Source organism: Lampetra planeri, chromosome 20 (assembly GCF_965212315.1).
Source record: "Lampetra planeri chromosome 20, kcLamPlan1.2.h2, whole genome shotgun sequence".
Classification (NCBI taxonomy): domain Eukaryota; kingdom Metazoa; phylum Chordata; class Hyperoartia; order Petromyzontiformes; family Petromyzontidae; genus Lampetra; species Lampetra planeri.
The window spans coordinates 300,826-327,997 of NC_136126.1; the positions used below are offsets into that span (position 1 = coordinate 300,826).

Below are 27,172 nucleotides of genomic sequence, written 5' to 3' on the forward strand. Positions count from 1 at the left end.
CTTGGGTTTCTGTTGGAGAGGGATTCTTGGGTTCTGTGGGAGAGGGATTCTTGGGTTCTGTGGGAGAGGGATTCTTGGGTTCTGTGGGAGAGGAATTCTTGGGTTTCTGTTGGAGAGGGATTCTTGGGTTTCTGTTGGAGAGGGATTCTTGGGTTCTGTGGGAGAGGGATTCTTGGGTTTCTGTGGGAGAGGGATTCTTGGGTTTCTGTGGGAGAGGGATTCTTGGGTTCTGTGGGAGAGGGATTCTTGGGTTTCTGTTGGAGAGGGATTCTTGGGTTTCTGTTGGAGAGGGATTCTTGGGTTCTGTGGGAGAGGGATTCTTGGGTTTCTGTGGGAGAGGGATTCTTGGGTTTCTGTTGGAGAGGGATTCTTGGGTTCTGTGGGAGAGGGATTCTTGGGTTCTGTGGGAGAGGGATTCTTGGGTTCTGTGGGAGAGGGATTCTTGGGTTTCTGTTGGAGAGGGATTCTTGGGTTTCTGTTGGAGAGGGATTCTTGGGTTCTGTGGGAGAGGGATTCTTGGGTTTCTGTGGGAGAGGGATTCTTGGGTTTCTGTGGGAGAGGGATTCTTGGGTTTCTGTTGGAGAGGGATTCTTGGGTTTCTGTGGGAGAGGGATTCTTGGGTTTCTGTTGGAGAGGGATTCTTGGGTTCTGTGGGAGAGGGATTCTTGGGTTTCTGTGGGAGAGGGATTCTTGGGTTTCTGTGGGAGAGGGATTCTTGGGTTCTGTGGGAGAGGGATTCTTGGGTTTCTGTTGGAGAGGGATTCTTGGGTTCTGTTGGAGAGGGATTCTTGGGTTTCTGTTGGAGAGGGATTCTTGGGTTTCTGTGGGAGAGGGATTCTTAGGTTTCTGTGGGAGAGGGATTCTTGGGTTTCTGTTGGAGAGGGATTCTTGGGTTCTGTGGGAGAGGGATTCTTGGGTTTCTGTGGGAGAGGGATTCTTGGGTTTCTGTTGGAGAGGGATTCTTGGGTTTCTGTTGGAGAGGGATTCTTGGGTTTCTGTGGGAGAGGGATTCTTGGGTTTCTGTGGGAGAGGGATTCTTGGGTTCTGTGGGAGAGGGATTCTTGGGTTTCTGTGGGAGAGGGATTCTTGGGTTTCTGTTGGAGAGGGATTCTTGGGTTCTGTGGGAGAGGGATTCTTGGGTTTCTGTGGGAGAGGGATTCTTGGGTTTTTGTTGGAGAGGGATTCTTGGGTTTCTGTTGGAGAGTGATTCTTGGGTTTCTGTGGGAGAGGGATTCTTGGGTTTTGTGGGAGAGGGATTCTTGGGTTCTGTGGGAAAGGGATTCTTGGGTTTCTGTGGGAGAGGGATTCTTGGGTTTCTGTGGGAGAGGGATTCTTGGGTTCTGTGGGAGATGGATTCTTGGGTTTCTGTTGGAGAGGGATTCTTGGGTTCTGTGGGAGAGGGATTCTTGGGTTTCTGTGTAGTAGTCCCGGGTGTTAAAACACTTTTCTGTAATCTATCTACATTTGTTGATTTGCTGCGATATGGGTAGAAGCTCATCCTCACCAGGTGAAGCTTCCAGCCTCCTCCACAGCAACAGTTCACTCAGTTTTCACAAAACAGACACCGCCACAAACTGTGGTTCCACTTCATACAATCGCCTTTAATAATTCACAACCGACATATACATATTTATTTAAGTTAGTGTTCTCAATCATTTGCTAGTACACTCTACAGCGCGACGTTAAGTACCGTTTAAACAGCTCACAGGAGCCAGGATAGTGCTTGGATGGGCGGCCACCTTGCAAGCAGGTTGCTCTAGGCTGCTGCGGGGCTACATGCAGCGAAATCCGTTGTACGCTACTTATTCTGCTCCCCGCCTTCAACTCACACTGCCCAGCGTCACACGGTATGCCACCTTTTCCACTGGAGACCATACCTGGACATATTTTTCAGTCAACACTAGGTGAAGTATTAAAAAATGTGCAGTTTACTACAATAACGTTTCAACACATCACCAGATCTCGGTACAATTAAATTCCTACCACCCGTACACAAGTGTCAATTCCTGGACTGTCTTGTGGATGTATACCACGAGATATGCCGCACAGCAGAGCAGACAGGTCGACATCATGATGCCGCGTCTCAGTAGAATACACATCAATCAATGCCCGTGTGACACGACCAGGTGTGGGGGCCGGTCCCTCAGCCACTGGAGACAGGGGGCTTGTGTCGCAGGTATTTAGGAGCAGGTGAATGCTATTGGGTGCCTCATATGTATGAGCTCTAACAAGCATGGTTCTGTAAGCCAAGGGCGAGGGTGTTCTGAGAGAGTGGCGTGCAGTGTGCAAGCGGAGGGTGCAAGCGCAGGGTGCAAGCGCAGGGTGCAAGCGCAGGGTGCAAGCGCAGGGTGCAAGCGCAGGGTGCAAGCGCAGGGTGCAACTGCAGGGTGCAAGCGCAGGGTGAGTTGGGACAGTGGCACGCACCGCGCATGGGCAAGGTGTGTGCAGTGTGCTGTGGCTGGGCGTCGTGAGAGAGTGGTGTGCGGGTGTTGTGCCGGCTGCAAGATGGGCGCTAGAGCAACAAGCTCCGGTCCTTAGTTGGCGTCGTAGCCGTAGTGAAAGGAGGAGGAGGCGGTGGCGCCCTCGTCGGCACGGTAACCGTACGCCGTCGTGGGTCGTGCAGGCATTCCCAGGCCGTCCAGCATCAAACTACGCACAGGGCCGATCGTTACCACCGAGCACTGCCAATTTACACAACTCACTTGTCAAGAAACACGACCGCATGCCACCAATGAACTCACCTGCTGGCAGAGTCCCCATTGGGAAGGCGGTAGTCTTCCAGGTAGGATGGGCTCACCACACCGTCTGGGGCCAGCAACCCATCTGACGCGCACGCCACAACACAGAAATGCCACAACACACACCAGTCCATGCACTTACCAATCATACACACCACAAACGTGTTGCATTTACAAAGATCCCAGTGTACCCTTAACTGACTATTGGGGTAAGTGCTGCGAGTGAGCGCCTTTTAATGCCGGTGCTACTCACAAGGAGGTGGTGTGGCTAACATCACACCCGGCTGCTTTTGTCTCCCCAGTGCCAATGTTAACACGCAGAACCAGGTACACATTTGAGGCCAAGTTTACCTTGGGGAGGTCCAGGACCTAACAGAATGTAGAAGACCGCGCTAGGATCGCCATGGTGCAAGCCCTGACAACTCACCGCACTGCAGGTTGCGTGTGCACGTGGCCGCACGCCGGTCGGGCTGCGTGCGGGAGGGCGGCACTCACCTGTGGAGTAGAGGAGCGGCGCCCGGTCGTACAGGTAGGGCTCCATGGGGGTGTCTCCGTAGGGGAAGCCCTCTCCGTCATCCCCCTGCTGGTTCTCCACCATCTCCAGCCACTGAGAGTTGTGCCACCGGAACTTCTCGCTCTGGATCTTGCGCGCCCACGACTCGTCATATTCCTGAGCACGCGGCACGACCAGGGATTAGTTTACGGAAGTGAGTGAGAGAGGGAGTGAATAAGTGAGCGAGTGAATGAGTGAGTGAGCGAGTGAATGAGTGAGCGAGCGAGCGGTCGGTCGGTGCGACACTCACTGCGATGATGTCCAGGGTGCTGTCGCACACTTTTCGGATCTCCGCGTTCTTGTCGTGCATCAGGTCGATGAGGTACGCCGGCGCCTCTGGTGGAATACCACCGTCAAGGAGCCACACTCGCCCGCCCACCTGCCCGCCCACCTGCCCGCCCACCTGCCCGCCCACCTGCCCACCCACCATCAAAATTCTGGCGTGCTGTCCCACGGACCGAGCGTGGAGCAGCAATCACCGCCTGCTCATTGCCCACAGCAAGTGGAGGAAATTGATGGTATGAATAACAAACGTAATAAATTATTATTATTATTTAAAGGCAGTGAGCAGGAGCAGTGTGCAATGATGAAGCAGAATTGTTTCCAAGGATACGCGTCTCCTTGACGATAACATCTCGAGTGGCCTGGTGGAAGATCATCTGGTGGAAGACGTAAATGATCTGGCACACCATCTCATCGTCCTCTTGCTTGGCTGCACCAACACACACGGGAACCACCACCAACATCACCGCCACAGCACAAACCATCACATCCACCATCACCACATCACAAACTATCATCATCTCCATCATAGCACAAAGCACCACAACCACCATCAACATTACAACCATCACGACAAAAAGCATCGCTCCCTTGTTAGTCTTTTATCCCTACTACTACTATGGTCATTATTCTCATGAACTCCACACATTAACACCTCCGCTAATGTCAGGGAATCGTTATACTAGATTGACTTTTTCCTGTTGTCCCTACTGGGTACAACCATGTTGTAGGACACAAGATTTATCTCTCATTTCCTCACACTTCTGAACTGGATTCCTGACTGATCATCTGCTTATGTATCACATTTCTTATATTCTCCACAACATCGCATAGAACTAGGACCCATATCTAAGACAGAGGATCCGCAGTTCACCAGCAATGGTTCAAGCGAGCCCGACTCTGATGATCAGAATATAAATGTCTAAACCGATCCAGAATTTTGCTTGCGTCAAAACCAATGCTGCCGAAATGATGCAACTCCCAGAAGGCTGCGTGGCTGATGGGATGCGTTAGAAATACTTTAAAAACATTTACGGGGAAGGACAGAAGACACGGAGAGGAAGGCAGCGAGTTGCCCGCTAAATTATAGCATCACCGTTGAGGAGGTCGATAAGCAGAGGGACGATGCCGGCCTTGGCGAGCAGAGTGGCGCACGCGTCGTCCGTGGCCAGGGTTCCCGTCAGGATCACGGCCTCCAGCACCATGTCGTCCTCCGCGCCGCCGCCTGCGACGTAACGGCACCGTCTCACACCACGTCGGCGCCCTCATCACATTAGCTACCGCCGATCTACCGTGCTAGCATCACGTGGGTAATGTCCAAGTACTGCAAAGAACATCGAAATCAACCTTGGGCGTGGTGTTGGCCACCCACCCCCCCCCCCCCCCCCGTGTGCCGTTCCGGCTCAAATAAAGCGCTCACTGCAGCAGTCTATTAGAGGCTATGTAGGTGACCTTTGTCTCTGTGCTCTACCGGGCCGTAGCTTCTCGTGTAGGAAGGGCAGCAGCTGGTACTCGGTAGCGAGCAGCTCGAAGTCCAGGTCCGGGATGGTCAGGTTGGCCAGGGTCCCCACCACCTCCAGCACGAACTCCTCTTCCCCGTTGGAGCGCACCTGCCCCGCCAGGTCCCCCACAAAGTCCTGCGCGACATCAATCGTCCGTGCCGGCACGGCACTCACTAAAGCGATCCCTTCGCACGGTGCAGATGTGGTCACAATCCACAAATATATACCCCAACGAGCAACACACGTGGATTTTGATTCACTCTCAGAGAGCCAGAGGAAGAGAATGAAAGAGAGAATTATTCAAAGGCACGGGAAACCATAAATGGTAAAGGCAGCAGGCAGAACCGGAGTTAGCAACAGTTGCCTTTCCTCTTTGACCCGACACTGGAATGTTTGGCCAACTCCATCAACAAGCTTTTACAGATGTGGGAGAAAAGGAGTGCCTGGAGAAAACTTAGACATGTTTGGGGGCATGTAACATTTGTTTATGGTTAGTGCGAATTTACACCAAGGCCCTTTAACTATATTTTAATAAGAACACGTAAAAAGGTTACAGCATATTTGTGATATGCGGAGGGCCAATGCCTCAAAATTAGACTACTTTATAAACATTTTGTGTTCTGTTTGAGTCCAGAGTTACTGACGAACGTGTTGAATACAATGAGTGTGCGCTGGCGAGCCACGTGACGTCACACGTCTGCGTACGGACGTCGCATTGCATCTTGACGTCATAACATCTGTACATGTGACCACGAAATAGCATCTCTTTCCTCCAGCTCTCTTGTTCATCTCTCCACCTCACTAATCCGTATCTCTCTTCGTCTCGGTGAACCATGTCTGTCAGCTGGGGCTAAGCTTGGCAGGCCACTCCAAGAGCCTTCCCAGGTCACATTTGCACCATAGGCCACACACTGAAGGACCCGGAGCTTCGGGCCACAGAGATGAGCACTGCCGCATCCTCACTTGAGAGGGAATTCACTGTGACTTTAGCATTTGTTGTTACGATTCCGCTTGTCTACCCAAGCAGCAGCATCGGCCGCAGTAGCGGGCGATGCTGCTGCTGTGCGTGATCCCAATTGAGTGATTTGCTGGTAATCTTTCAGCACTGGGATGTTTTGGCCAACAACGGTTATACTGTGTGTGTTTTCTAACTGTGGGAGGAAACCAGGAAAGCTGAAGAAAGCCCATGCAGAGCAGGGGGAGAATATACAAACTCCAGACAGAAAGGCACCCGAATCAAACCCAGAAATTATCGCTGTGAGGTGCGAGTGTCGCCACTGTGCCACCCTGCTGTCCCAAAGAATACATGACAGCCAAGCCTTTTTGAGTAGGACAATGGAGTAAGCAGGAGAGATGCAGCTGATGATAGTAGTCATTGTTTAACGATGAGGATTGATTATTGATTAACAAAGAAACTGATAAAGTCCATGACCCTGCCCCCAGAGTCTGAACTCCCTCCCCCTGTCCCGGTCCGTAAGGGGGCTGCGCGTACCAGGAAGATGTGCTTGGTGGGCCCATCGTGCTGTGAGATGTTACGAATCATCTTCATCAGCATGGGGTCCCTGAACTTCAGCGCCCTCTTCATCAGCATCTTCAGGCCATTCCCTGTGAGATACGGATCACCGCCATCATTAAGCAAAAATCAGAACAATAACAGCATCTTTTGTTGATGCAGGGACGTCTCGTTGAGTCTCAAGACTCAATGGGAGGGTCTTGCCAGGTTTTTGCAGTAGGGGATGATATTGCTGCTTGTGTAATCCCAATTTAGTAATTTGCAGGCAACCTATTCAGTATCGAGATGTTTGGTGAATACCGATCAGATTACACACTCACACTCTGTAGAACGTGGGGAGAACATACACACTCCATAGAGAAACACGCCCAAGTTGGGAATCGAACCCCGGGCCTTCTTGCTTTGTGGCACAGGTTTCCAACACTGCGCTGCCTCCCTGTGTGGCCTGACTTTGCTGCTGCCGTGGGGGCGTGGAGCTGGCCCCTGGTCGTCGGGTCCGCCTCACCCTCGCAGATGAGCTGTGCGTTCCTCTTGTTGGCCGCGATGTTGATGCAGAGCGAGATGAGCTCCCTGTCCACGCGCTCCTCCGCAAAGTCGTACAGCATCTTCATCAGCTGCACGGACACATCGAGAGACAGAGAATCCGATACGCTGGTGGCTATGCACCTGGCCTGTCATCCACTACTGCGGAGGCAGCATGGGTTGGTGGATCACACGAATATTGAGAAACTCTTCCCATGGGCCTAGAGGAAGTGGCCATACCCTGTCTCACCAGGAGGATGCGGTATGGCAAAAATGTGGCCCTCATCTGTTTTGGCTGTGTGGTAGCAGCGAGTTACAAGTCGACATTATTATTAACATTGTTACATGAGGGCTTACAGCAAACCTGCAGCATCTACCGTAGCAACACAGAGTGGGGCTGACCTCACGCTGCAGTGGTCACGAGCTAGAGGAGTGGCGGCACTGGTGCTTAAGCCAAGCAACTCCCGTCCGTAAGCGGCGCAGCAGAGAGCAAGAGGGGAAGAGGCTGGGAGCGCGGCGGCACCTGCGGGACGCAGCCTGTGAAGGAGAAGGTGGCCTTGGTGCGGTCGTCGATGCTCAGGTGGTACAGCAGCCGCAGCACGGTCTGCCGGTGAGTCTCGCTGCCTGCAGTCAAAACACAACAGCCACGGTCAATCCACTGCTGGATGAAGGCCTCCTCCCCAAGCCCGCCGCATTGATTGAAAACTCTCTCCCTTTTAGGTTCATTGCTGTGCAACCTTTCAGTCTGCAGCACACACTGGACAGTCAGCCTGAACGTTGCGGTGGTGAACTCTACCAGTCTGCCTGACACACAGGATGATCAACTAGGCTATCAGGAACAGTGTGAGGACTCTCGTGGAAATGGGCAGCCACACCGATCAGGTCGGAGAGCTTGGGTAGGAGTCCGGCCTGCACCATCTTGGCCCGCAGGCCGCTGTCGAAGGAGAGGTTGAAGAGCAGACGCAGTGTGATGTTGAGGAGGTCCTCGTGAGCGCACGGCACCAGTCGCGTCAGCTTCTCCACCACGCCGAGCTCGGCCTAGTGCAGCACAACACATTTTTGATAGCACGACGTCCTGCTGCCCGCCACGTAGCCCCGCACATACCGGCAGTCGCCCATCCAAGCACTACAAGGCCCAACCCCGACACGACCAAATCACCCGAAGTAGCACCCTATCTCGGTAGTGGCCAAACATACCAACATAGGGCCACAGAGCTTGGGCAATGGTTGGCGCCGGTTCTGGCTGCCTTCACCACTTGGCTGTTGTTTCCTGTGCCACCGAATCATCCTTTCATACTCTCTGTCTCGGAGACAAACGTCCCGTTTGTCCCTCCCCACCCCCGCCACGAACACACTCCCGGGCTCCCCCTAAATCCGTTGTTGGCCTCACCATGTCGTTCTTGTTTTCGATGAAGATGCTGAGCTTCTTGAGGAAGGAGCAGAGGATGACGAGCAGCTCCGGATTGTCCCGGTCGAGCGCCCGCACCAGCATGTGGACGATGTTCTTGTTGCGCATCTTCAGCTCTGTGCGGGTGTCCTCCGCCAGGTTTAGCAGCAGATAGAATCCAACTGCAGTGGTCACGGGCAGCCACGCACCGTCACACACCGTCACGCGACATCATGCACCGTCACACGTGCAGTCACGAACCGGCACACACCGTCACACGTGCAGTCACACACCGTCACGCACCGTCACACACCGTCACACGTGCAGTCACACACCGTCACACGTGCAGTCACACACCGTCACGCACCGTCACGCACCGTCACACACCGTCACACGTGCAGTCACACACCGTCACACGTGCAGTCACGCACCGTCACACGTGCAGTCACACACCGTCACATGTGCAGTCACACACCGTCACGCACCGTCACACGTGCAGTCACACGTGCAGTCACACACCGTCACGCACCGTCAAACACCGTCAAACACCGTCACACGTGCAGTCACACACCGTCACGCACCGTCACACACCGTCACACGTGCAGTCACACACCATCACACGTGCAGTCACGCACCATCACACACCGTCACGCGACATCATGCACCGTCACACTGCAGTCACGCACCGTCACACACCGTCACACACCGTCACACGTGCAGTCACACACCGTCACACGTGCAGTCACACACCGTCACACACCGTCACACATGCAGTCACACACCATCACACGTGCAGTCACACACCATCACACGTGCAGTCACACACTGTCACACGTGCAGTCACGCACCATCACACACCGTCACGCGACATCATGCACCGTCACACGTGCAGTCATGCACCGTCACACACCGTCACGCGACATCATGCACCGTCACACGTGCAGTCACACACCATCACACACCGTCACGCGACATCACGCACCGTCACGCACCACTACGCACATTCTTGTGGCGAGTCCGGATATTGCTCCTCCCCGACGGCCACGGGAAGGGAGTTTCACAATATTCGAGCGGTGATCCACCAACCCTCGCCTCCACGGTGCTGTGTTACAGGCCACGTGCGTAGCCACCACCGCCTGGCTACCATTTGCCTTGTCTGCGCTCCCTCTTTTGTTTCATCTCGTTGGATCAATAAGCCCCCACACCTGATTAGCACGCTTGGCTACATACGGTGTGAAAGAAGTTCAACATACGTTTGACCCTTGGCCTAGGTATCCCCCCTTGTGGTCACTCGCGTGCGTACTCTCTCCTGTTGTTTCTTTACTGTTCTCCCACCCGTAATTAGCCCTTATGGGCGCCAGTCGGCGCACTGTCTCTACACGTACATACATCTATCATTTTCATTTAATTATCATAAATGATAAACCATTAATTATCACCCATGTGATTCGGTGCCATGTAACGCGAGCAGAGAGATTGATTTTGGCTCAATTTGGTCGACGGAATCGCTTGCTCGTTACGTGCCCAGTCTCCGCATCCACCCACTGCGCAACTGCCAGACTCATCCACGCGGTGGGGAGTGGGGACACACGTGACGGGGTGGGGACGGTGTACCCCTGAGCAGCTGCTCCTGCTTGGCCACCAGCCCCTGGTACTTTTTCAGGTTCTTCTCATAGTCCTTCCTCAGCGAGTCGTTCTCCGGGTCGTCCTCGGGTGGACGAGACGTTAAGGTCAACACGGTGCAACGGTGCCCCCTTGGAGGAGGATTCTCACTCGGCTGAAGGCACCGCTCTCACTCGGCAGGGAGGAGTGGGACACGAGTTCCAGCCCCCTCATGTCAATCTGTCCAGTGATTCACTCTACAGCTATAACTTCAGCAGAATTGATTCAATACAAGCAAACTCTGAAACGGTTTTGACAATCAGTGTCTCATCAGTGAGTCGAGTTTGCTTGATACAATGCTGGTGCAGTTCCAGATGTTTATAGGCAACAACCCTCTCTGAGATATGGGTCCTAGTTTAACACAAACTTCTATAATAGACACAATTATAAATCATGCAGTTGTGGAGAATATAAATAATCAGGCAAACACACCTCTTTCACACATCCGTCCCTTCACATAAAACAAGCTAAAGTATACCATTGGTACCTCATTTGCCAGTAAAAAAACATGATAATTGTTTTTTTACCCTTTACCCTTTTATCTGGCAACAAAACTGACACCTGAGACTAGGCTCTAAGGAAAGCTGTCTCGGGTGTGGACCAATCAACTTCAAGGACAGTGCATTCATTATCAGAGTTGTGTTTTTTGTTTGCATTATTACTGCAGGTGTTGTGGTCTATGCAAACATAACTCCTCGTAAAAAAGGTGTCAGTTTTGTTGGCAGATAAAAGGGTAAAAAAACAATTATCAAGCTAAAGTATTTTGTACACATCCCATCAGCCATACGGTCTTCTAGGAGAGCACATAAATGTTTCACGTGGAAAATCCCTTGATCCTGGATCCATAAATGATGTGAGAGAGACGTAATAATTAAGAGTCATTGGGAACCCTCCACCAATCAACAACAAAACGTACTCTGATAATAAATGCATTGTTCTTGAAACTGATTGGTCCACACCAGAGACAGCTTTCTTTTGAGCCGCATCTCAAACGGTGTTAGACCTGAAGAAGCCAAAAGGCGTAGCCTTTTGTTTGCATTCTGACCACAAGCATTGTGGTTAATGCAGACATGATTCCTTGTAAAAGGTTTCAGTTTGGTGTTTTGACATCGTAGCACCTGTTTTGTTGCCAGAAAAAAAGAGAAAAACCTATTGTCATATTTTGGTACTGGCAAAGGAGATCCTATCATATAAATTTTGCCAGATCAATTAAGTGGTCTAACTCAAAATTTTGTAATGAATCATAATGGTGGCTGTGAACGCCTGCTACATGTTAAATGGGACATCTCGCTTGCAAGGGTGTCCAGCGCGTTCACCAACACAAGCGTGGCGAGTTGACGCGCACGCGCGCACGCACGCACACACGCACACACGCACACACGCATCTCGGGAGCCACATCCCGGTGTGTGGCGAGAGGCAGTGATCCCCGGCGCAAGGATATCCACTTTGCGCTTCTTGTTGAGCTCCTCGTTCCAAAGGTGGAAGCGCTTGAGCTCGTGGTCGATGATGGTCATGCAGAGCGCTCCGATCTTGTAGTGAGTGATGAGCCCGTGGAACTGGGAAAAGCTGAGACAACAAATCCAAAGATCCCCATATAGCCTTAACAGACTGTTGGGGCAAGTGCTATCCGCAAGCACCTGTGAAGGCCGGCACGGGACACGAGGGGGCGGTGTGGCCAACACCAACCCCGGCCGCCTTTGTCTCCCGAGTGGCAAATTTTACACATTGCACCAAGTACTCATTTGAGATTGAGTTTACCTACGGGAAGCTCAGGACTGGTTCAGGTAATCGTCGTCGGTGTTGGTGGCCGTGAGCGGGTATCGAACTCGGGTGGCCGGGTTCGTAGCGCAGCGTGCTAACCACTAAAACGCTGCCTCTCCACAGGCTCCGGTTACACACACGCAGCCTTTACATTCAAGCTAGGAAGGAGTTTGAGTTTTGCTTAATATTATTTCGAAAGAGCAGTTATTCAAATGTGTCACTAACACTGCATTGGATAGAGGCATGGACGTGTGATATGGAGGAAGGGGGTGGGGGGCGCAGGTTGGTTGTAACCGACCTGGAGAAGCAGAAGAAGATGTAGACGATGTTGGTGGAGAGCTCCACGCTCCTCTTCCAGTCCTCTCGCAGCACGCGAGCCAGCGCGCCCAGCGCCGTCTCTGCCGTGAGCAGCCACGAGTGAGCACAGGTCAGAACAAAGACAGAGAGACAGGGGCAGAGATACGCAGAGACACGAGCGGAGACACGGAGACACGGAGACAGGGGCAGAGCCACAGCCAGGTGAGTTGGGCGAGCTACGTGAGTTGGGCGAGCTACGTGAGTTGGGTGATCTACATGAGTTGGGCGAGCTACGTGAGTTGGGTGAGTGGGGTGAGTTGGGTGAGTCGGGTGAGTCGGGTGAACTAGGTGAGTTGGGTGAATTAGGCGAGTTGGGTGAGCTACGTGAGTTGGTTGAGTGGGGTGAGTGGGGCGAGTGGGGGCCGCACCGTTCTGCTGCAGCTCGTCCAGGTTGTCGGGGTTGCGTGCGAGCTGCAGGATGAGCGCCGAGCTGCGCACCTTCTCAGGGATGTCTTCGTACAGCAGCTCCACGTACTGGTCCACCTCGTTCAGATTTGCCACCTCGTCCGTCTGGCCCGCAGGGGCACGTGCACGGGAGAGTTTACAGTTATTGTTTCAAAGCAGGAAGGCCTCACTGATTCTCAAGACTTTTTCACGAGGGTCCTGCCAATTTTTGCAGTACGGGGCGATGATTGTTACGTGTATTTTAATTGAGTAATATGCAGTATAATTTTCAAATATAATTCGGATCGTGACGTCACAGGACCTTGAACGTCTACTGTGAACCTTGCAGTACGCATGTTTTGGTGAAAACGCAAGTAGTAATAACCAGGGCGGCCGCTCGATTCAAACGGTGAACCTCTGAGAAAGTGGCGAACGCGCTACCGCTGCACGCGTTGAATTGTGCACACGTGGGAAGTTATTCACGATTTCTGGAAATTCTATGTGAATGTTTCTGGAATGAGGATAGACGTTGGGAGGATAATTCAGTACAACAATGTATTTTGCTGCACTGCCTCCTGCTGACGGCGTAGCCTCCCCAAGCCAGCGACCGTGCACATGCGTGTCAACGTGAGGCTAATGGAAAGAGTGACACGGGAAAGAACACACGTGATGGACAATACACACGAGACGGAACACATGGGCAGGCAGTACAAACAAGACAGAGTGTGCAAGCTGGATACAGAGAACACACAAGACAGACAATACAAGCAAGATCGACAAATTACGACAGGCAAAGCATGCGAGACCGGTGATACCCATGACACAGTACAAACGAGGTCAGACAACATATGAGACAGGCAATACAAACAACCAGTAATGGAATTTTAATGCGACTTGTGAATCGTAACATTCCCTCAAATCGCCACGGAAACGAACCATTCTACAGCCACTCCACACGCTCACCTCGCTGCCTTCAAACGGTGGTGGGTCTTTGGGTTTGCTCGAAACCTTCTCCTTCTCTGAAGCGAAAACAAACGATATCACAAAAAAACGATACAACGCGGCAATGCATTCCACCAGGGGTGGAGACCCGCGCCTTCATTTCACACCGCTTAGCACCTTCATTTTATATTGTCCATGGCTACATGAGGCCTGCTGCTTCTAAACGTCACCGCAAATGATATATATATTCTTAACTGCAAGCATCTTAAAAAATATTTATAAAATTGAGTGTTTATATAGCAGCGTCACCTATGGAACTACATCACACACTGCTCTGCGTAATCCGCAACACACAGAGGCGCGTAAATTAAGATGTATTCAGCCAATGAATGATTAGTGTTTAAGTGTGAAAGGAAACTGGAGCATTAGAAGAAAACCGACGTGTGTGAGGGGGCAACGCATGATCCCATACAGACGTGACAGATTATACAAGTATTTGGCTGCTATAAATTTCCACATGATAAACTACTTGATTGAGCTATAATGTGTGGCCAGGTCGCTTCTGAAGGAGCTATACAGCTCAGTGGGCTTTACCTGGTTCAATAAAAAAGTTACATTTAGTGTATAGTTTCATTTAGGAGTCCAGATTTACTGGCGAGCTTGGGTATGGCACCACCTTGACGCCCACTAGTTGGGAGTTTCGCAACATTCGTGCGTAATCCAACAACGTTTGCCGCCTCCGCAGTGCTGCAGTACAGACGCACGCCACCACTGCCCGGCAACTCGTCGAGTACTGGAGTAATATTCTACTGGAGTAATGTTACTCTTTGGTTCTTTCGGTAAAGTCACGTAGGTAGAAGAAGAAAGAATAATAAGCTTAAAATCAAGATGGAGTAACATTCTCAAGCAGGCAGCAAGCACAGGCTTGATGTTAGCGCCTCGCTCAGTCGTTGAAAGACCTCGTTATTCCTGGTCAAAAGAGGTCAAAGGAGAAGAGGAGGAGGGGAAGAAGCGGAAGAAGGAAAAATAGAGCCAGCCCGAATCTTGCATCCCATCTGCGTGCGAGCGCGCTCACCTGCGGAGGAGACGTCGCGGCGGTTCTGCAGGTAGTACAGCAGCTGCTCCACCTCGGGCAGCCGCGCGGGTGGAATGAGGCGGCACTCCTCCAGCACCTTGCGTGCCAGTGTCGCCACGTCCGTGTTTGCGTTCAGGCTCTTCAGACGGATCCTGCGTGGGCAGGGAACGGGCGGAGGAGAAGCGGGGACCAAATATTCGACCGACAAGCACTCCTCTTCGCAGGGCACATACGGTGCGTGTTCTCCAGCGCAGCGCAACGTTCTGCACAGGCGCGTGTTGCACGGACAGGGAGAGAGAGCCAGCGAGCCAGACAGGGAGCGAGAGCCAGCGAGCCAGACAGGAAGAGAGAGCCAGCGAGCCAGACAGGGAGAGAGAGCCAGCGAGCCAGACAGGGAGAGAGAGCCAGCGAGCCAGACAGGGAGAGAGAGCCAGCGAGCCAGACAGGGAGAGAGAGCCAGCGAGCCAGACAGGGAGAGAGAGAGAGCCAGCGAGCCAGACAGGGAGAGAGAGAGAGCCAGCGAGCCAGACAGGCAGAGAGAGCCAGCGAGTCAGACAGGCAAAGAGAGCCAGCGAGCCAGACAGGCAGAGAGAGCCAGCGAGCCAGACAGGGAGAGAGAGCCAGCGAGCCAGACAGGGAGAGAGAGCCAGCGAGCCAGGCAGGGAGAGAGAGCCAGCGAGCCAGACAGGCAGAGAGAGCCAGCGAGCCAGACAGGGAGAGAGAGCCAGCGAGCCAGACAGGGAGAGAGAGCCAGCGAGCCAGACAGGGAGAGAGAGCCAGCGAGCCAGACAGGCAGAGAGAGCCAGCGAGCCAGACAGGCAGAGAGAGCCAGCGAGCCAGACAGGCAGAGAGAGCCAGCGAGCCAGACAGGGAGAGAGAGCCAGCGAGCCAGACAGGGAGAGAGAGCCAGCGAGCCAGACAGGGACTCACACTTTCTGACACTCCTTGCGCTCTCCCAGCATAGGGTCTCCCAACTCGCCCAGGATCGTGGCCTCCACCTCATAGTGCACGATCAGAGCCTTCTCCGTCGGGTGCACATCGATGTTTCCTCCCTTTATCTTCCTGCCGGTGTTGGTGGGGCAGGGGGATCGAGGGAGGAGCAGGTTGAGAGAGAGGAGAGCGGAAAGAGAGACGGGAGAGAGGGGGGGGTAGAGAGTGAGGGCGGAGAGGGGTGGGAAAGGGGAGAGTGGGGAGAGCACATGACACATCATAGGAGGGATCAATCAATATCTTCTTCCCGAGCTATGCTGTAAAAATATCTGCTGTACATTGTCAACTCCCTCCGCACAGCGCCCCCACCTCCGCGCCTTTGACAACAGAATATGCTCCGCATTGTTTTCAACCATTCTTGATCCACTGCTGGATGAAGGTCTCCATAATGCGTTGCCACCCCACTAATGCGTTGCCATCCCACTGTACAACGATCAACAATAATTATGCTGAACTGAATCTCTCGGGTTCCTGGTGGGGTTACAAACTGCCCTTCGCTACGCCTCAGGTAGCAACCCCATTGTTGTAGAGCTCATCATTATCTATGCTCACTTGCTTTCACCAACCCGCACTGACCAGCGTGGTGAAGTATGGTCAAATAACCCCACGCCCCGTAAGGCGTTGGGGACTCGCTGTACTGAGGAAGGCCGTCATTCAGCAGTGTATTGACAAAAATGCTGTGTACATGGACGTGAGGTATGCAAACTGCTGCTAGCCAAGGCATGGCCCCTCGGTATCTGTGGCCCGTAGTACAGCACCATTGCCAATCCACTGCTGGATGAGGGCCCACCACCACTCCGTGCGCGGGGTTGACGCTTCACGACCTTGGTCTTGGCCGTTGCGGCGTTTGCATGAACACGAACTATATACACGCAACGTGTACAGTCATGATATCAAATTAGCATGATGTATTATTCGAAATAAAGCAATGGCAGTGCACAAGACACGAAATACAACGCCGTGCTCATTAAAATAAACTAAAAATAAATCAAAAATATCTACGGGGCCGGCCCCCTTGCCAACGGACCGCCGCTCCGGCCTACGAGGGGGCGCCTCTCGGGGCAGGGCGCTTAGGCGAGACCGAGGCTCCCGGTGGGGCCCGGCGGCCGGCTCGCGTACCGCTTGAGATATCGCGCGTCCTCGGCCTGCATCTTGTCGCGGCGATTGTTGTTGTTGTCGCGGCTGTTGTTGTTGTCGCGGTTGTTGTTGTCGCAGTGCGCCTCGCAGAGGGACGCGGGGAGAGCGGAGGGGCCACCGCGCGCCGTCGCTAGGGCCGCTGAGCAAGGCCCCTCCCGCCTCCTCCTCTGGCTCCGCCCGTGTTTCCATGGCGACGCCTGCCCCCCCCCCCCCCCCATTATAAGACGCACCGGAAAGTAAGACGCATCCCGATGTCGCGCCTGCGGTCAATACAAAGGGTGTAGACATCTGCGTCAACGCACACACCTACCGGATTATAAGACGCAGCGAGAGTTATTGTTGTCGTCTTAACCGGATTATAAGACGCAGCGAGAGTTATTGCTGTTGTCTTATCCGGATTATAAGACGCAGCGAGAGTTATTGCTGTTGTCTTATCTGGATTATAAGACGCAGCGAGAGTTATTTCTGTTGTCTTATCCGGATTATAAGACGCAGCGAGAGTTATTGCTGTTGTCTTATCTGAATTATAAGACGCAGCGATGGTTATTGCTGTTGTCTTATGCGGATTATAAGACGCAGCGAAAGTTATTGCTGTTGTCTTATCCGGATTATAAGACGCAGCGAGAGTTATTGCTGTTGTCTTATCCGGATTATAAGACGCAGCGAGAGTTATTGCTGTTGTCTTATCCGGATTATAAGACGCAGCGAGAGTTATTGCTGTTGTCTTATCCGGATTATAAGACGCAGCGAGAGCTATTGCTGTTGTCTTATCCGGATAATAAGACGCAGCGAGAGGTATTGCTGTCTTATCCGGATTATAAGACGCAGCGAGAGTTATTGCTGTTGTCTTATCCGGCTTATAAGACGCAGCGAGAGGTATTGCTGTTGTCTTATCCGGATTATAAGACGCAGCGAGAGTTATTGCTGTTGTCTTATCCGGATTATAAGACGCAGCGAGAGGTATTGCTGTTGTCTTATCCGGATTATAAGACGCAGCGAGAGGTATTGCTGTTGTCTTATCCGGATTATAAGACGCAGCGAGAGGTATTGCTGTTGTCTTATCCGGATTATAAGACGCAGCGAGAGTTATTGCGGTTGTCTTCTCCGGATTATAAGACGCACCGAAAAGTAAGACGCACTCCACACCTGTGCCCGGGGTGTTCAGAAAGTTGTACATACCTGGTGTCTTGTCACACACGAGCGTGGAGCGCGCCGGATTATAAGACGCACTGGGAAGTGAGGCGCGCCATCAGCCTGTGATCAGTGCCGTCCATCATCGCCCGTCGTGTCGTCAGCTGCCGCGCAGGGAGATCGACAGGCAGGTGTCTCAGTCCAGCGGCCTCGCCGTGACACCGGCCCGCAGATGCAGCGATGCCGTCTCAGCCCGCCAGGTGGTGGTGGTGGATCACGACATCGCAGGGTCGTGAGAGATGCCGTCTCAGCCCGCCAGGTGGTGGTGGTGGATCGTGACATGGCAGAGTCGTGAGAGATGACGTCTCAGTCCGCCAGGTGGTGGTGGTGGTGGATCACGACATGTCAGGGTCGTGAGAGAAGACATCTCAGCCCGCCAGGTGGTGGTGGTGGTGGATCGTGACATGGCATAATCGTGAGAGAAGACATCTCAGCCCGCCAGGTGGTGGTGGATCGTGACATGGCAGGGTCGTGAGAGATGACATCTCAGCCCGCCAGGTGGTGGTGGTGGTGGATCGTGACATGGCAGAGTCGTGAGAGATGACGTCTCAGTCCGCCAGGTGGTGGTGGTGGTGGATCGTGACATGGCAGAGTCGTGAGAGATGACGACGGATCGCATTGATATATTTATGGCTGATTCATTAATCACGGCCTATATTAGCCATGAAAGGCTTGCTGTAATAGTGGTCATTCCTTGTGTTTACCCAGAAAAGCCTCACTTAGTCTCAAGACTGCTTTGCAGGAGGGTCCTGCTACATTGACATATGTTGACGCGATCTACCCCCAACACCTCGATTATGGATGACATTGGTCGCGAAAGCCGATGTTTGTGTGTTGTAGTACGGAGTTAGACTGATGGCCTTAATCTAAGTTGTCTTGTGGTTGTTGTTGTTGTTTGACTTGCATCCCACTGGGATTTTTTCACACAGCGTTGGTGTGTGGTGTCTTTTCTGCAATATTTTGCTGTCTTTTCTTGGATTTTCTGTTTGCACTTAGTCACATATTCACTTTAAGATGTTTTCTTGTTCATGTTTTTGTTTTTTGTTTGTTGCGGTTGCACCCGATTCAAGAGCCGAATGGCTCACAGGGCTATAGCTAATAAATGAACTTGAACTTGACGACTACTTCGTATTAAATGACATTGCCACGTTTGGCCAATTCACTAAACCCGTGTCCATGCCAGGGGATGGCGCCCAGGATTTACTTAACGCCGCAGCTATCCAGGGCTGAGCTCCAGAAGATACCCATGCACCTACACGCGCCTGTGCACGCACTTAGCCGCACACCTGTATATCCACATGTCCACACACTTGCATACACACACACCTGGACACCACGCGCCTCTAAAGACACATTCCCCGTATAGCCCCTTCAGGGTTGGCGAGGCAAGTGGTGCTCGTGACCACCGACACTGTCCACTTGGGGGTGGTGCAGCTAATGCCGCACCCGGCCGCCTTTGTACCTCCAGTGGATGATATTTGCACATCGGACCAGGTATTAATTTAACACTGAGTCGACCTAGGGGAAGCCCAGGGCCATCTCCGATCATTTTCACCGATTGGAGACGTGAACGGGAATCGAACTCAGGCTGCCGCGGGGTTCGTAGCGCAGTGCGCTAACCACTGCGCCACCGCTCCTCTATGCACAATTGTTATAAGCACACCTGTACACACAACAAGTTCCTCGATTAAATCAGAGAACACGATTGAATCACGGGCGTCTGAAACCCGGATTCGAACCCATGAAGTCATCGTTGCCAGCTCCAACTGTGTACCTCCGAAACGGCCACTCGAGGCGTGGTTGAGCCACCCAGACCCTTTGCTGTGAGCGTGTTCATGTTGACCAACTTGACCATCAGCAGCAGCCGCAGCCGCTGCTGCTGCTGCGGCAGCCGAATCACGCCGGGCATCTCGACTGGACAACAATGGCATCTGTCGCAAAACGCGACATCGCTAATTATACACGGGATGGAACGCGTCGGAGAGGACGTCCGCTGGGGAGACGGAGCGATGGCACCAGCTCGTGCTCAGGTGCTGGGTGGATTGGTGGAGTCGAGCGTCGCAGCATCGTGAGATGTGGCTGCGGCGGATTGGGGAGACAGCTCTTGAGGTCCTAATCCAGCAGTGGAGTGACCCTGTCTGATGACGACGGTGATGAATTACAAACGGGAGATTTATCAACATGGAACGTTGTTTCAAATGCCCCGCCAGGAGATGGAATTGAAGAGGTTGTAAACACACTTCTTCTTCTTTCACGGGACCCTTCTGGAATTAAACACAACCCGATCCATTTGTCATTTCAGCTATACCCGGGGGGGGGGGGGGGGTTAAGGGTGTCAACAGCCGGGCGCTGGCAAAGGGATACCCCTCCCCTACCCCACTCCCCTACCCCACTCCACTACCCCACTCCACTACACTCCAACATGCCCACTCCTCTACCCCACTCCCCTACCCCACTCCACTACCCCACTCCCCTACCCCACTCCACTACACTCCAACATGCCCACTCCTCTACCCCACTCCCCTACCCCACTCCTCTACCCCACTCCCCTACCCCACTCCACTACACTCCAACATGCCCACTCCTCTACCCCACTCCCCTACCCCACTCCTCTACCCCACTCCACTACACCACTCCACTACACTCCACTACCCCCCTCCACTACACTCCAACATGCCCCTCCCCTACCCCACTCCCCTACCCCACTCCTCTACCCCACTCCACTACCCCACTCCTCTACACTCCAACATGCCCACTCCCCTACCCCACTCCACTCCCCGTCTTAGTGCAGCTCCCGGTCACCCCGCCCTTCTCTCTCCCTCTGCCTACCTCGTCTGTCTCCTCGTGTTTCAGACCCTGCACCACCCCCTTGATCCCCCATCCCCTCCCGCCGGCGCTGGCCCCTCTCTGTACCCCTGCCAGGACCCCCTTGGGGTAAATATAGCGGTGCGAGTCTGGGCTGGGGAGGCCCCGGGGAGAGAGACGCGAGGCTCAGCACGGATGTCGTCGTCTCTGCAGACCACGGTGCGAACCTACTTCTTCGAGAGCCTGCAGTACCTGCTCAAGACCCACTCACTCGGTGAGGGTGAGCGCCTCGCGAGTCTGCGGTGCGTGTGCTCACCAGGTGAGGGTGAGCGATATGCGAGTCTGTAGTGACTCCGCAGGACCCACTCACCAGGTGAGGGGGTGAGTAACCGAGTGTCTGTGCGCGTGATCCACTCACCCCTCGGTAAGAACCCGCGCCGCCGCGTGAGCGGCTCCCAGCGCCCTCGTGCACCGCGTTGGTCGTCGCGGTGTTCGCGGTGACGCAGTGGATCGAGCGCTCCGCTACGAACCCGATTATGTGAACCGGTGCTGGGCCTCCCCTAGGTCGACTCGGCCTCGAAAGAGTACCTGATGCGGTGTGTAAACATCGCCACTCGGGAGACAAAGGCGGTCCGGACTTGGGCTGGCCACCCACCACCTGAGGTGCTTGCTAACAGAACCTGTCCCAACAGTCTGATGATGCCGGTTGTAATATCCAGCGAAATATCGGACAGCATTGTCAAAATATAATCGGCACATTTTCTCCACGACGTCACAACTGCACGACTCGATTTCATCGTCTCTGCCGTCGGGTGGTGGAGGGCTACAGTTACACATACTGGACACGAGACCCCGCACGACGATTTGATCGCAACCCGAAGTCAGTCGTGAATCCGTTCGTCGAAGTGGGACCGCTGTTGCCCGTGTGCCCTGCAGTGAAGATTTTCGTGCTGACCTGCGAGCGGGTGGGCAATGACATCACCTTCTACGCCAAGGCGCGCCGCTACTACGAGGGGATGACCCCCACGGAGGAGAGCATGCTGGGGGGCTACACGGAGATCGCCGGCATCGACATCGACGCCTCCCGCCGCTTCCTCGCAAGATTTGTCGGGGTGCGGATCCTGGGGGAGGGGGGGGCGATGGGTGTTGGTTGCAGCCGCGGAGGTCTCTCTCTGTCGGTAGGGAGAGACAGAGAGAGAGAGACAGAGAGAGACAGAGGGAGAGACAGAGAGAGAGACAGAGAGAGAGACAGAGATACAGAGGGAGAGAGACAGAGGGAGAGACAGAGAGAGAGACAGAGAGAGATCCCCACTGCGCGAGGAGCACGTGGAGGTCCCCGGGAAGGGTCAGGGCGATAATTGGGGCGCGGAATTCAATCAGCAGCAGGCGGTTGGTTATGGAACGCCCCCCCCCCAATCCAGCATGCCGACAACACGCCTAAGCCAAGGCAGCACTCCCCAGTCTGTGAGAGAGTCCTCCCCTCGTCTCCTCTAAAGGGGTCTCACGCTCCGCGTTGCCAGGTCGCTGTTTAAAGTAGCGTGGCGCGGGAGGTGACTTGTGTGGGGGGGACCCGCCCCGCTCGCGCCCTGGAGGGACCACCCCGCCTCGGGGTTCGACTCTCTCTCCTCGCCTGCCCCGGCAGGTGGCAGCAGCAGCAGCCGGCAATCCATGCCGCGGGGTGGGAGAGTCACGGGCGGATGGTGGTGACTGCGGCAGCCTCAAATGAGCACGTGGTGCAGTGTGTAAATATTGCCACTGGCGGGCAAAGGCGGCCGGGTGCTGCTCCCTCACCCCCTCAACAGTCTGATGAGGCCACACGGGGGATCGTTCCTTTTGGCGGTTGAGGTGGTTTCAGACACAACACATTCTCGTCGTGCAGGTTCATGCAAGATTCAGAGAGCAATCCACGATGCAGGCCGTGATCGCCACACATCGGTCTTGAGCCATGGAAACTGGACATGAAACGTGATGATGGTGATCATGATAATGATAGATGGTAATGATGAGTAATAGTGGTGATTATGGTGATGATGAATGATAGTGATGATGGTGATGATTGATGGTAATGATGATGATATGCTGGCGATGGTTATAAGGTTCGTGATGAGTATTCCAGTATGTGGTCGTGATGATGATATCGGTGATTGTCGTGATGCTACGGATGATAATTATATTAAAGTTGCTACTGCTGCTGATGCTGCTGCTGATGCTGCTGCTGATGCTGCTGCTCCGACTGCTGCTACTGATGATGATGCTGCTGTTGATGATGATGCTGCTGTTGATGATGATGCTGCTGTTGATGATGATGCTGCTGTTGCTCCTAATGTCGCCACTAATGCTACTGCTACGACTGCTCCTGCTGCTGCCGCTGATGGCGACGCGCAGGACAGCGCGGGCCAGGCGCGCTCGGAGCTCGCCCTCGACTGCGGCGCGGGCATCGGGCGCATCACCAAGCACCTGCTGCTGCCCGAGTTCCGCTCCGTGGACATGGTGGACATGACCAGGAGGTTCCTCAACATCGCCCGCAAGAGCTACCTGTGCCGCGACGAGGCCCGGCGCGTCAATCGCTTCATCTGCTCGCGCCTGCAGGACTTTAGACCTCCCAGCGCGTCATACGACGTCATCTGGATTCAGTGGGTCATCGGTGAGGGTCAGGCGTGAGGAGGGGAGATGAATGAGGGTTAGGCGGGAGGAAGTGAGGGGTGAACCGTAGGGCACGGGTGGGGTGTGGGTCAAGGGCTACGGGTGAGGGGTTAAGGGTGGGGGCCACGCGTGCGCGGCAGGCCATGGGTGAGGTGAGCGGTAGAGGCGGCCGCGTGTGTGTTCGACGTGAGTCGTCTGGATTCATGAGTCATCGGTGAGGGGAGAGCAGTGATGGTGAGGGGAGAGCAGTGATGGTGAGGGGAGAGCAGTGATGGTGAGGGGAGAGCAGTGATGGTGAGGAGCATGCCTAAGGCGCGGGTCACGGGTTGAGTTGCGGTTGATAAGGTCTCCAACAAGTCCACGTGCACGAGTCACGTGGGGTCACGTGGGGTCACGCGCCCCGTGCACGAGTCACGTGGGGTCACGCGCCCCGCGCACGAGTCACGTGGGGTCACGCGCCCCGCGCACGAGTCCGGCTGCGCCTGACATCTCCCGCCCACCGCCTTCCCATCCAACTCCCCCCCGCCCCCCCCCCCCCCCACGCGCCAGGCTACCTGACCGACGAGGACCTGGTGGAGCTGCTGGTGCGATGCCGGCGCGCGCTGCGCCAGGACGGGGTCATCATCGTCAAGGACAACGTGGCGCGCGAGGGGGTCGTGCTGGACGAGGTGGACGGCAGCGTGGCGCGCGAGTTGCGCGTGCTGCGCGGCATCGTGCGGCGCGCCGCGCTGCGCGTGCTCGCCGAGCAGGAGCAGCGCGGCTTCCCCAGCGACATCATGCCCGTGTGGATGTTCGCGCTGCAGTGAAGCACGGGCGGCCGCGGGCGGGGGGAGAGGGCGAGGAGGGGAGCTGATGAGGAGGAGCGGGGGAGGAAGAGGAGGAGGAGGAGGATGATGATGATGAAGGGAGTTGTTGGAGGAGAAGATTAGAGTGAGCAGATGAGGAAGAGGAGACGAGTAGGAGGAGGATTGAGGACCACACGAGGAGATGTGTGAGGAAGAGGAGGAAGGTGAGAAGGAACAGCAGCAGGGGGAAGGGCGCGTGGTTGTAGAGGGGCACCTGGGAGCATTGATGGATGGGAGTGGTGACCCTGGGTGTGGTTGGAGGAGCCACCTGGGCGATGATGCATGGGGGGGGGGGGTCCCCATACCCCCTAACACCTCCACGCCGCCCTCTCCTCGCCGTGCCGTTTGGGCCACGCTGAGCGACGTCGCTCTGCAGACAGGAGCGGCAGCACGCGGCGGTGAGCACTGGTGAGGAGGAGCGCCTCACTGGGTGAGTGTGGCTGTGTGTGGCGCGTGTCCCGTTTGGAATGTTGGACAAACACACGTACACACGCGTGTACACGCATCACACACGCACGTGTTACACACACGCACGTGTTACACACACGCACGTGTTGTACACATATACATCACGCTCGCACGTGCGGTTTAAAGTCTCAGCTTCAGGGTGGAGTAATAATAGTTTTCGGAGATCACCAAACACACGCACACGTCCACAGATGCACCACGAACACACGCACACGTCCACAGATGCACCACGAACACACGCAAAGATCCCCGTGCAAGTTTTAACAGACTGTTGGGGCAAGTGCTGCTCGCGAGTAGAACCTATGAAGGCCGGCACGGCACGCGGATGGATGGGTGGCCAGCACCATGCCCGACCATATTTGTCTCCCGATTGAGGATGTTTTTTACATACTGCATCGAGACACCCTCGTGCACAGATCGATTACACAGCACCAAGCCCCGACACCACACACCGCCCCCACACCCCTCACACCCCACACCCCTCCCTCACCTGTTCCCCCACATCCCATATCCGCACCTCCCCCACGATACACGTCGGCCCCCATACCCCCGGTGACCCCGTGATGAACCCGTGGGGTTCGCTTAGCGCGTTTTTGTATTGGACAATAAAGAGTTTGTACATGCGAACTACGTCACCAATTAGTGTGAACCTGCACTCAGCAAGACTCACCACTGCTCACCTACTCACCAACACTCACCAGCACTCACCAACACTCACCTACTCACCGACACTCCTACTCACTCACGCTCACCACACCTTGAACTCAGGGGAGAGTCGATGAGTGAGTGGTGCACGCAGAGGGGCTATGCGCGCCGTGGTCGGCTTTTTGCGCTGGTTTTTGGTCTCCACCTTTATGGAGAGGCCCTCTCAGCAATGCCGCCCATCACCAAACGCAAATCCCCAATGGCCCCATCCTCCGGCTAGCTCAGAGCGAACCATCCCGGGCGAGGAACGCCGCGTCCCACCCCCCGTCATGCACCAAGATCCACCGCGTGTCCCGCCCGCACCAAGATCCACGGCGTGTCCCGCACCAAGACCCACCACGTGTCCCGCACCAAGACCCACCACCACGTGTCCCGCACCAAGACCCACGGCGTGTCCCGCCCGCGCTGCAGGCCACGTCCACCAGGGGGCAGCGGCGCGCCGCCGGCGCCGCCTGGGCGAGGCCCTCGGGGAGGCGCGCCGCGGGTCGCGGGTAACGAGCGCGCGGGTCAAGAGGCGCTTACACTGAGGCGGGGGGCGGGGCGCGGGGGAGAAGGGAGGGGGTGGGAGGGGTGGGGGGGCGACTCCGCGCCGCCTCCCACGTGGTTTCAGCAGCTCGCACTCCGCGTTTGTCGGGACGCTGCAAAGCTCTGGCTTTGGGTAGTTAGAGGGATTGTCGAATGATCGACGTAAGGCACTACCACGAGAGTGCACGGCACGCCTACCCATAGCAATCCTTTATATTCGTGAGCGATATTCCTGTAACGCGACGAGCGGGTCGGTGCGAGGGGACGCGGTGGCTGCCCAGCGGCGTCTCGGAGCGGCGTTCCGGCTCGAGGCAGCCACTGGGTTGCGGACCCACAGGCCCAGAAGCCCAAAGCACCAAGTGGCCAGCAACAAATGGCACTAACTGTTAAAGTTGGAATCGATCAAAGTTCACGCGTATTTTGAATTGAGCGAGCCTATAGCTGTCGGAACTTTGGGGGAGAGAGACGACGACGATGCTGGGAGAGGCAATTCCAGAATGGATCAGTGCTCGGGAAGAAGCAGAAAGAGATGTCAGGTGACCAGCAGTGCGGTGAGCGGTGCGGTGAGCAGTGTGGTGAGTGGGTGAGTGAGTGAGTGGGTGAGTGGGTGGGTGAGTTGTTGTGACCTGCAGTGTGGTGGTTGAACACAGTGCGGTTGGTGAGAGTGAGTTTCTTGGAGCCCCGAGTCCTCAGCACGGGTGGAGCAATGGACGAGTGCAGGTCGTGGGGACATCGCCAAGGTAGCAGCGATGTTAAGAGCGACACGGAGTGTGGGTAGTAGCGATGTTAAGAGGGACACGGAGTGTGGGTAGCAGCGATGTTAAGAGGGACACGGAGTGTGGGTAGCAGCGATGTTAAGAGGGACACGGAGTGTGGGTAGCAGCGATGTTAAGAGGGACACGGAGTGTGGGTAGCAGCGATGTTAAGAGCGACACGGAGTGTGGGTAGCAGCGATGTTAAGAGGGACACGGAGTGTGGGTAGCAGCGATGTTAAGAGGGACACGGAGTGTGGGTAGCAGCGATGTTAAGAGCGACACGGAGTGTGGGTAGCAGCGATGGAAGAGCGACACGGAGTGTGGGTAGCAGCGATGTTAAGAGCGACACGGAGTGTGGGTAGTAGCGATGTTAAGAGCGACACGGAGTGTGGGTAGCAGCGATGTTAAGAGCGACACGGAGTGTGGGTA

At 54.8% G+C, this 27,172-nt stretch overlaps 3 protein-coding genes across 8 annotated transcripts in view; 2 read left to right on the forward strand and 1 right to left on the reverse strand.

Moving 5' to 3' along the window:
• Window positions 1-27,172, forward strand: part of LOC144724212 (LIM/homeobox protein Lhx8-like) — a 192,452-nt gene that overhangs the window by 95,830 nt on the left and 69,450 nt on the right. The window lies entirely within an intron of this gene.
• Window positions 1,581-16,980, reverse strand: KIFAP3 (kinesin associated protein 3). Its single transcript, XM_078603136.1, has 20 exons — window positions 16,789-16,980; window positions 15,610-15,741; window positions 14,680-14,831; window positions 13,626-13,681; window positions 12,647-12,788; window positions 12,220-12,319; window positions 11,602-11,726; window positions 10,112-10,210; window positions 8,501-8,679; window positions 7,986-8,148; window positions 7,634-7,734; window positions 7,094-7,202; window positions 6,568-6,680; window positions 5,045-5,210; window positions 4,670-4,798; window positions 3,905-4,003; window positions 3,542-3,627; window positions 3,234-3,408; window positions 2,742-2,823; window positions 1,581-2,649 (listed from the first exon to the last, which is right to left on the reverse strand). The coding sequence occupies exons 1-20, from the start codon at window positions 16,818-16,820 to the stop codon at window positions 2,535-2,537; spliced, it is 2,355 nt and encodes a 784-aa protein (XP_078459262.1). The 5' UTR covers window positions 16,821-16,980; the 3' UTR covers window positions 1,581-2,534.
• Window positions 20,420-25,385, forward strand: LOC144724184 (N-terminal Xaa-Pro-Lys N-methyltransferase 2-like). The gene is given in 5 exon segments (XM_078603099.1): window positions 20,420-20,915; window positions 20,918-21,076; window positions 21,739-21,914; window positions 23,188-23,446; window positions 23,995-25,385. Coding segments are annotated over 5 exon segments (1,347 nt in total). The 3' UTR covers window positions 24,252-25,385.